This window comes from Arachis stenosperma, chromosome 5, assembly GCF_014773155.1.
Source record: "Arachis stenosperma cultivar V10309 chromosome 5, arast.V10309.gnm1.PFL2, whole genome shotgun sequence".
NCBI lineage: Eukaryota > Viridiplantae > Streptophyta > Magnoliopsida > Fabales > Fabaceae > Arachis > Arachis stenosperma.
The window spans coordinates 11211950-11223368 of record NC_080381.1 but is presented as its reverse complement, the minus strand read 5'-3'; the positions used below and the strand labels follow the sequence as shown (position 1 = coordinate 11223368).

Here is an 11419-nt window from a genome sequence, read left to right as displayed (position 1 = left end):
CACTTCCATGAAACACAATTATAAATAAGAGTTGGCAGAAGTTGGCAGATATGCTGTTGGTAACATAGCGGAACCGGACGAATTATAATTGCTTAATTTATAATTTGTTTATTTTTTAAGTTATTTTTTAAAGTTTGTTAGTATCTTAATTAAATACTATTTTTTATGATTTATTTTTTAATAGAATTTTATTATAAACATGAACTTTGATGACAATAAATTTTTAAAAGAGTATATCGAATGTGATGAATTATGTTTTTGAGTATGATAATAATTTTAATAAGAAAGAGTAAGATATTATCAATTATGAGAATAAAATTAGTGTATTAATGGAGGTGTTAAATTATAGCTATAACATTTAAAAAATTAAGAAGAAGTGAAACGAATTAAGCTATGATGACATGTGGAGTTTTGAGTTTGATACCGTAGATCATCAATATTGTGACATCAATACAACTAGTTTATACTAAAATATTAAGTCTTAATATTTTCATTGATTGTGTTATTCAAACCAGTTATGTAGCGCTTTTTATGTATATTCTTAACTGGTTCTTGAAGGCAAAAAGTTAACACAATAAATATGAAGATCATAATGGCAACAAAGAAAAAGAAGGCTGTCCAAGAAAAAAGGTAAGGCATGTAGGATATTTTATTTCATCCCACTTTTCATTCCTTTCTATCTATCCATTGCATTTAATTATGATCAACTCCACTCCATCCTTATATTAGTAAAAGTTTCAAATCTAGATTAAGCATCTTAAATCCATTGTAATATACATAGAGATTCAATCACAACCAGGATTTCAAAGTGAAATCAAGTTTAAATTGTCAACAAGCAGTACATGTATAACCTGATAAAAATTGTAATTTGAACATCAAAACTGATGTCCCATTTTTATATATATTTGTTTTGTAGAAGTAGTAGTAATAATAATACCGTATATCTACAAACACAAACATATATATCATACGTACTATCTCGTATCATTATGAGTTCCAGCAGCAGCAACATCTCTATGACTTTTTCTGGTGAAAACCATCTCCATTTCTTCCAAGGCCTTACCCTTGGTCTCAGGCATCAAGAAATAGAAGAACAACCAAGCCACTATAGATATTCCAGAAAACATGAAAAACGCTCCCCCTATAGTAATGGCCTTGTAGATCGAAATAAAGCTCATAGAAACCGTAGCATTCATCACTCTATTCACCGCAACACCAATACTGGCCCCTTGAGCCCTCAGTCTCAAGGGAAATATCTCTGAGCTATAGACCCACGTCACAGGCCCAAGCCCAATGTTAAAGAACGCAACAAAGGTGTAAGTAGCAACTATGCTTAGTGTCAAACCCCACGCGAGCTTCTTCTCAGGGGACCCCTCCACCATTGTTAAGCTGAACCCTAACACCGCAAGCGCACAAACCATGCCGCCGAGGCTTACCAGCAAGAGCTTCCTCCTCCCAACTCTGTCAAGCAAGAACGACGCTATCACCAAGAAAGTAATCTTCGTGAGTCCAACCCCAATCGTCGTTAGTAGAAGATGCTCCTTGCTCGTAACACCGGCTTTCCTGAAGATTCTTGGACTGTATAACATAACCGCCTCGATCCCAGTGGCGTGTTCGAAGAAGTGAATCCCAACCGCCGTCAAGAGCATCCACCGAACCGGAGGAGAAGGATGCAACAACAACTCTTTCCAAACGCTTTTGCCATTTTGGTTTTCCTTAGCTGCTAAAGAGTTATTTTCATCACCAATACCTGCTGCGAGCTTTATATCATTGAACCGATTCTCTGCTTCTTGTTCGGTGTTCGAAATTTTCAGCAGAACTTTCTTTGCCTTTGGTAGATGACCACGAATCACAAGCCACCTTGGGGATTCTGGCATGAAGAGAATCCCTATAGCTAAGGCGAGTGAAGGAACTGCGGCTACACCAAGCATCAATCTCCAACCAAGCTTCAATGGCAAGAATTTTCCGAATACGTAGTTTAGTATGTAGCCAAGTAAGATTCCGATACCGATGCAAAGTTCGGGGAGGGAGGTTAGAAGGCCGCGGGATTTGGCGGAGGAGATTTCTGCAGAGTAAACGGGTGCTATCATGAGTGCAAAACCGACGCCGACGCCGGCGACGCACCTTCCAGTCATTAAAATTGCGTAGTTTGGGCCGTAGCCCATGAGGATTGCACCAAGCATGAAGAGGATGGAGGCCATGGAGATTGTATAGCGTCGACCAACGTAATCGGAGATTCTTCCGGCGGCTAAGGAGCCAAACAGTGCGCATATGTTGAGGATTCCGGCGAGCACTTCTTGTTGTGTGTCGCTGATTCCGAGTTCTTCTTTGATGAAAATCATGGCTCCACTCATAACACCCGTATCTGAATTCAGTTCATGCAATGCATGCGTTTATTAGCAAATTAATATTGAAATGTAATTTCCAAGCACAAGAATATTAAAAATAAACTACATACTAGTATATATTTCTACACAAATCATTAATTGTCAAGTTAAATTATTAACATATAAAATATACTTTAATAATAAATTAAATAATATATTAATATATAAATACATACTGTATAATTTACTGAATTTAGTGACTATTTTCTTTGCACATAACATTTTTATTCTAGTTTATATTCACATATTAATGTTATAGAAAAAATTGTATAAAAATATAAAATTTAAATTATTAATGCATTTATTATTTATTTGTTTTATTGATAATAATAATAATAATCTTAATATTTGTCTTTAGTTAACTCATATAATGTTTTACTTAAAAAAAATACAAAATAGATAATAAAATTGAAATTTAAGAAAAAGAAAATAAAATAAAGAGTAGAAAATTGTTAAAAGATAATTTTTAATGTGATAAGTATAGATAAAGTTAAAGAGTATGATTTAATATTTATAATTTAAGACTAAATAAATGGTGAGATTAATCTTAAGTTGTATTTGGTGAAAATAGTATATTGACAAAAAATACAAAAAATTTTGTAACTACTGAATTTATTTACTATAATTTATCAAGCTAATCAAAATATAGTTTCAAATATTATTAACAGCACGTTGTTGGCCACTTTTTGTTTTATTTTTTAGATATTAGTATAATTCATTATGTTAAAATATTAAAATTAAATTCAAAGTTAAACTTAGAGACATCAAAATAGAGCAAGATGCATAAATTATTGAAAGTATATAAACGCACTATATATATAGCTTAGTTTGTGTTGGAGAGAGAATAATATAGTGGAATCTAAATATAGTAAGACAACAAAGGGTTGAGAAAGAGTGAGACAATTGAAGTGATGCTTACCATAACCAAATATGATGGACACCATGGAAGCAACCACGGCACAAGCCAAAGCATATTTGTTGAACTTGTCTTCGTCTCCACCACCACCTCGCTCCATCTTAAATTCTTAATTATCAGAGATCAGATCTCTCTGCCTCGGCTATCTACTTTTCCAACTGAATAAATAAAAATAATTGCAATTATGTATATGATATGATCTTTGAGGATCGGCAAGCCAGCTGCATATATCACCACCCTTAATCCTTACACGTTTATATAGATATAAAGTAGAAGAGAACGAACAAGAAGATCAGAAGAAAAAGATTGCAGTGAGCAGTGAAAAGCTTATGTATGGTGGGTCTCAAATTTATAGAGATAAATGGATGATGTTACATTATTCACACAAGATAGGAATGATGGGTTAGAAGAACAGAAAAAACAGAAACTATCCAAATTCATTCACATTAAGTGAATTAGGGTAGAGAGAAAGTGGAAAGATTTGATGGAATTCCGTCATTGTAACTGTCATCATATTCGTGGCTCTGCCACACTCCAATCTACCTTTCAAACCGCTTCCCCCTAATATGTGGAAAACTTTTAATATATACCTAATAAGTAAGTAGAAATAAATCCTAATTGTCAAAAAAAAATTGCCTAATAAGTAGTTACTAGATGATAATATTTTGGATTATTGCTGTTGGATAAGGATTCTTAATTATCCGTGAACACTATCTGACCTGAATATTGGTATGATCCTTGTTGGCAATTTGGTATGGTTGTCGGATAGTAAGCTAATTAAGGATCTTTGAACGTCAAGTTAAGCTCAGCCACACGAAAAATCGTTAATTGACCTAATAATAATAATAATAATAATAATAATAATAATAATAATAATAGAACCATTTCTCAAATTAATAGATATCACTATTTGACTCTAACTATATATATATATATATATATATATATATATATATATATATATATATATATATATAGAGGACGGATTCAGAAATATTATTATGGGGCAATAACATATATAATATTAAAAAATTATACAAAAAGTTATATAATGTAAAATGTATTATAAAAATATACCGATAGAGAATATATTTTAAAATATAAAAAAATATGTATGTATTTTTTATTAATGAAGTGGTCGATTTTTTTTATCATAAAATTCATCGATAATAGAATATGTGTCAAATTTTTCAACAATTTTCTTTTTAATATAATTAAAAGACAATTAGCAAGAAATTCATTTTTCATTTTATTTCTGATTATTCTTCACAACATTCATAGCTGAAAAAGATCTCTCAATTGTAGTTGTTGAAACTATTGAGTTAAGAAATTAACTAAAATAATTAGTGATGACAAACATTATTTTTGGACAAAATAAATAATTAGTGTTGATTAATTATAATTGCATATTACTAATTATTTATAAAATATTACAGGCCAAAATGTGAATTACAGCCCAAATGAAATGAGAAATAGAACAAGGTTGATGGGTCAATGAATAAACAAAGCCCAAGGAATCAAAGCTGGAGAAATCAAAACGGGCCAAGCATATCACTACCCGACCCAAGCCCGGGTTTATTTCAGCAAGAAAATTCCTCTCTTTTGCCTAATCAAAAAGCAACGTTCACTTGTGAAGAGTTGGTCAGAAACTCAGAAAAATAAGAAAGAGAGAAAGAGTTTCTTCCCTAAGCTAGTAACCAAAGAAGCAAGAGAGAGAAGGTTCAAGCTTGAAGGACAGAATGTTAAATCAACAAGTTCAAATCAAATCAAGCTTAGATTAAAGGTAACCCATTTCCTTTTGCATGCATCAAAGTTTCTTCTCTTCTTCCTAACACACTGCTCGGTCCGAAATGGGATACAAAGGAAAGTTTATCTCTATTTTTCACTCCTACAAATCCACAGTCACAAGAGATTCTTGGGGACCAAGTTGCATCTCCATGGTTCAGATTTGGTTGACAATTGGAAGACAATTTCGGTTACTCCTTCATAGCTTTCGGTCAAGTTAGAGAAGTCAGAATCAAAAGTCCTACTCTGATGCTTAAGGAGAAAAAGTGAATCTGTGGGTTGGTGAAGCTCAAGGCTCAAAATTTTGACCTTGGAAGAAGAACCAAGTAACATGCAAGGAGATAAAAAGAAGCTTTCTGCTCATTCAGAACCAAGAAAAGATAACCAGAGTGTTGAGGTTTTGTTCTGAGGAGTGTTCTTTGAGAAAGTCCAACTAACTGAACAATGTAACCTAATCAAAGGTGCATTCTGCCAGTATGAAGAACTGAATCAGAGGCTTGCTAATCTAGTTTTCGCATAGCACAAAGGCTGTTGATGAAGTTAATCTCCTTCGTATTTTACTGATTGTAATGTGATTTTCTATATTTATCTTTCTGTAATTTCTTGTGAGAAAAGGCATTGTGAGAAAGCTCAAGTAAAAGCCATGAGTGGAAAAAGGTTGAGTGATACACTTGAGAGAAAAGCCTAGAGTTATTTTCTGAATTCTTTAGGTTGGTTAAGTGTCTTATATATTGTACCTGTTAGGTATCCCTTTCTTAGTTGGGTTAGCACTAAGAGAGAATAGTTAGGTATTAGCATAGCCAATGTCAAGTTAGGTTAGAACTTGAATGTGAAATTGGTGTATGTAATACTTTTAACTATAGTAAAAATTTCTCCATTGTTGTGGAGGAGACTGGACGTAGGTTGCATAGCACAAGGCAACCGAACTAGGATATATGCTGGTGTTAGCTTTTCTCTTCTCTGCTGTGTTCTATTTTCTGATTTTCATGAGACAAAAATAAATTGTTTCATAAATTTCTGCTGCTAAGTACAAACAGAATCAAAATTGAAAGTGTTGATTTAAAAAGGTTATAACAGCAATGAAAAGGAAGGCATAGATTCAATCCCCCTTCTCTAAGCCTACCACAACCTTCAGAAACATAGAGAATTAATAACAAATGAATCAAGAAGGACGCTCACAAGAAGAAAAAAAAAATTCACTTTATGTGATTTGAAAAATTGTATTTAATTTAAAAATATTAGTAATAATATCTTTTTATATTTTTTTAATATTACTACTTACTTTTTAGATATTAGAAATCATTAATATTTAAGTTAGATTAGACTTTTATTTATATTAAACTAAATACTAAATAAATTTTTTAAAAAATTAAATCATACTTAATAACTTATTACTATTAATCATTTTTTTAAAAAGTTGGAGACCGAAGCCTCCATTCGCCTCCGCATACCTGTCCTTATATATATATATATATATATATATATATATATATATATATATATATATATATATATATATAATTAACTACTAATTTCGTTATATATATAAAATATATATTAAAATAATATATATAATTTTGATGTATAATATATAAAGTAATATTTAATTAAATATATTTAATTATATAATATTATGTCAATAAAAAAATTATTTTTTTATATAAAATTTTTATGCATAATTAATATAAAATAATTTTATAAATATATTTATTATATAATATCATATTAATAAAAATAATTATTTTTTATATTGACCGTATGAATAATTATTAAAAAATTGAATGTGGTTAAATATTTTAAATATTTTAATACATCAAAATTCATATATATATATATATATATATATATATATATATATTATTTTAGAAAGAACATATCATTTTTTATTTACCTCTAAGCATAGTATAATCATTTGTAAGATCTTTTCGAAGAGGGAATATTGGCCGGGAATTGAATAGACATATATATTTGATTTGGATGTCGAGTCTTTGGGACTTTTTATTTTAATAAATAAATAAATATAATAATTATCGAAATAAATGATTTAAAAAATATTTATTAAAATAAATATCTTTTTCATGTTATTTACACTGTAAATAAGATAATTTTGTACGTATTTCGTTTACAATAATATTTTTTATTTGAAACATTTCATCGAGTTTGGTCAAATTAAAAATATTAATATTTTTTATTATTTTTAAAATTATTTTTAATTATTTTTTAAAGGCATATATCTCGTTTACACTGTAAACGAGATATAAAAAAATTAAAAAATACATTGTAAATAAAATACGTATAAAATTATATAGTTTCCAGTATAAACGAGATAAGAAAAAGATATTTATTTTGATAAATATTTTTTAAATTATTTATTTCGATAATTATTATATTTAATTTATTTATTAAAATAAAAAATCTCGAGTCTTTGTGGATTATTTACTTTTACAATGGTACGTAGAATTTCATTATAACAAAAGAAAATAAATAACTTAACATTATGTGTCCATGATAGAACAATAATATTAGACGGTCAGCAAAATTATTATTTTTAAAATGTATTATTGAATTGTTAAATTAAAAAAGCTAAACTGATAACTAAAGTTGCTATCTAAAATAATAAAATATGGTGATACTTCCGCTTTTCTCTTTAGAATATTAAACAAGCCAAGTTGATCGAGAAAATGTGCCAAAACAAGTAAAACATGCTGATTGCATTTTACGAATAAGAGGAACCTGCCTCAGAACTTGTCATAGGCAACACATGCATACATTGTGGGTTGATAGCACACCACAATATCGAATTATAGGGACCTTACATATATGTGGAGCCATTATTAATCATTAGTGCTTTGAAGAGCGATTTCGCACTACTCACGGCCATGGACCAAATATTTGTCCAAATTCAATGGTATAGTTCTGCAAGATACACACAATTCATAAAGGCATACACAACACGTGATCACTGTAATGTAATTAAGGTCTAATTTGAGTAACCAACTTAATTAAACTCTTTTTAATAAAATAACTTAAATAATAAATGATTCTGTTAAAAGTAAATTATAAATAAGTTATTTTGTATTTGGATTTTTAACTCTAGAAGTACTTATTTTATAAAAATGTGATGAAAAGTAGAAGTATTATGAGAGAAGTCTTTTTTTTAACTTCTCTAAAAATTCTTAAATAGCTTCTTAAAAAGTTACAATTTGGTTCTAAAAATTGCACTAAATATTAATACTACTATTTTTTATAAGTCAAAAATAAAAAAAATTACTTTTAAAATTTCTAAACGAGCCCTATATATATATATATGATAACTTAACAAGGTCAAAGGCGTGTCTGTTAGGATTGAAGTCTCAACAGTGGCCTAGCTAGTACAGTTAACTAAGGATATGCTCTTAAATAATGTATTTTTGTGTGGAGATATTCAGTGAGCCGTTGTGGTATTGAAACGAGATGTATTATTTCTGTCGTTTTGGATACTAATTAAGTTGATATGGTTAGAAAAGGATTTACATTATTGTGGAAATAAGGTTACTTTGTTTATAGACCAATTTATATGGTGAAGGCCATGTAGTAATACAAGAAAACTGTTGAGTACTATCAAATTTATTACCGTATAATAGCGGCTGATTTATCGTCAGATTTATTGACGATAACTATGTCTCGAATAGGGATAGTAAAATTTCCCGAGACGCGGGGATCCCTGCGAGGACTACCTCGAATGAGAATCCGACTATGAAAAATTTTTTTTGTGGGGATGGGAACGGGAGACAAAATTTCTCCGAGGCAAGCGCGAAGACTTGAGCGGGAATTCCCGTCCCATTCTCGCTAATCCCCGAAGTTCATAAATTTACTGAATTGTCCTATATATATATATATAGAAACCCAAAACTCCTAATCCTTGTTTGCATAACTCTTCTTCAATTCAGAAATTCCTAACGTTGTCCATACTCCATCCAACCTCTCGGCAGCCACCCTCTCGCCGCTCTCCCTTCTCACCGCATCGTCACACCTCACCGTACCATGATCCTCACTGCGTCGTGCTCTCTATTTGCGGCGTTCCTTTCCGTAACTTTGTCGTCGTGTCCATTCTCCTTTTTGTTGCCGCGTCTCCCACCTTGTCCACTTCTCTATCCTCTGGCTCGCCGTTGTGTTCCCCCACTGCGTCATTTCGAAAGAAGTCACCATCTTGTCGTTTAGATTTTTTGTATAAAATCTTGTTATTTTTGTATAGAATGGATACTTACACATCTCTATTCATATGGAAATTAATAATTAGTTAGAACTATCAGATAGATGGGAAATGGGATCCCGCGGGGAATGGGGCCCTATGGGGAATGGGGATGGGGAGATATTCCCCCACGGCGGGAAATGGGGACGGAGACGGAGAGTAAATCTGGGGCGGGGATGGGGAGCAGGGAGACATCCCCCACTCCCGCTACCGCCCTGCCCCATTGACATCCCTAGTCTCGAATTCTTTGTAAGGTTAAATAATTATTGATAGATTATGTTTTCTGACGGTAAATTTGCGGATAATATTTGGAGAGAAAATAAATTAGATTAGCGCGTTATTTATCGTAAAAAAATCCGATAGTGACTCAATTTAATGTGAAACGATTCATTTTGATGATCTACAATTTGACGATAAAAGGAGTGTAATTTAAATCACGAACCTCTTCCCCTCATTCGAACTCTCACCACCATCACTACTATGGTACAAAGAGTTTAGGAAAGAAACGAAGAATTATTTAAAAAAATATTATTTTTGTTATTCATATTTTTCATCTGTGATTACAAGGTTCTTATCAATATATAGACCAAGAGTACGCTCGATATGGAATAATATCCTAATAAATTACATTGATTTTTTTCTAATCCTCTTTGATATTTTCCTGATTTTATTCCCTAATTATGATATTCTAATACTGGCGTCACCATCATTTGCCGCCACCGCAATTTTAGCGACCAAAGCCACAACATCCACCTCTTCTCTTATTTCTTAATCAGTTCTTCATTACAGGTTCTTGAGCAACTTTTTTTCAATTTTTTAATTTTAATTTAATTTAGTCTTTGAGTAAAATTTTAATTTTAATTTTAAATCAGTTTCAAAGTTAGTTCAGTTTAATTTTTTAGTCTTAGTGGATTTAGGTTGATTAATTTAGGTTAGATTCAATATATTAGGTTTTAAATTATTGAAGTGTTTGAAATTCTCTAATTTTGTTATTTCCTGCGCTGATGATTATTTTGCTGAGAAGTTGTTGCTGAGATTGTTTGCTAATTATTTAATTTAGTTTAGGTTTGATTATAATTTCAATTTTAATTTTGAATCAGTTTTGAAGTTAGTTCAGTTTATTTTTCTAATCTTAGTGAATTTAGGTTGATTAAGTTATGTTAGATTCAATACATTAGGTTTTGAATTATTGAAGTGTTTGGAATTGTCTAATTATGTTAATTGTTGCATTGATGACTGTTTTGCTAAAAAATTGTTGCTGAGATTGTTTGATAATTGTTTAATTTTAATTTAATTTAGTTTAGCATTGATTAGTATTTTAATTTTAATTTTGAATCAATTTCAAAGTTAGTTCTGTTTAGTTTTCTAATCTTAGTGGATTTATGTTGATTAAGTTAGATTATATTCAATACATTAGATTTTGAATTATTGAAGTGTTTAAAATTGTGTAATTGTGTTAATTACTGCATTGATGATTGTTTTGTTGAGAAATTGTTACTGAGATTGTTTGATAATTTGATGTTTGCAGACATGTCGACAGGTAGAGGTGCTGCGGATCAGGCTGCTATTCATGGTCGTAGCCATGGTCGGGGTAGAGGAAGGATTTCTTCTGGTACCTCCGGGACTTTTGGATCCTCTCCCTCTACTCCGACCACCCCGATGGCGCCACAGGTTGCAGATTTAACGAACTAACCGTTCATCAGGGTCTTTAACACAGTCTCTTACCGTTCAGCAACCCGCATTTACGTCGACATCGCCTCCAGCGATGGATGCTGCAGTCCCAGAGTCTAACCACGGAAGTGAGGCAGCAGCTGATGCCCCTCCACCACCTCCCATTGTACGGTTGAAGATTTATCCAGATGATTGCATGGGGTAAGTATCACGTTGAGTTTCATGTATTTCCTATTTATGGTTATTACTGAGAGTGTCTGAAAATTGATTCTAGTTTAGCGGATTTAGGTTTAAATGTTGGTTAGTATTTTTAAGTTTCAATGATTATGATTAACTTTAATTTGTTGCTAAAAGTTCTTGAAAATTGATTCCTGTCTAATGGATTTAGATTGATTTAGTTACCTGGTTAGTGTTTTCTGTTTCAATGAT

The 11419-nt window shown here is 31.2% G+C and overlaps 1 protein-coding gene across 1 annotated transcript; it reads right to left on the bottom strand.

The window, feature by feature from the left end:
- Positions 1-695: 695 nt before the first annotated feature.
- Positions 696-3802, bottom strand: LOC130982696 (probable polyol transporter 3). The gene is made up of 2 exons (XM_057906757.1): positions 3307-3802; positions 696-2365 (listed from the first exon to the last, which is right to left on the bottom strand). The coding sequence occupies exons 1-2, from the start codon at positions 3401-3403 to the stop codon at positions 975-977; spliced, it is 1488 nt and encodes a 495-aa protein (XP_057762740.1). The 5' UTR covers positions 3404-3802; the 3' UTR covers positions 696-974.
- Positions 3803-11419: the final 7617 nt, after the last annotated feature.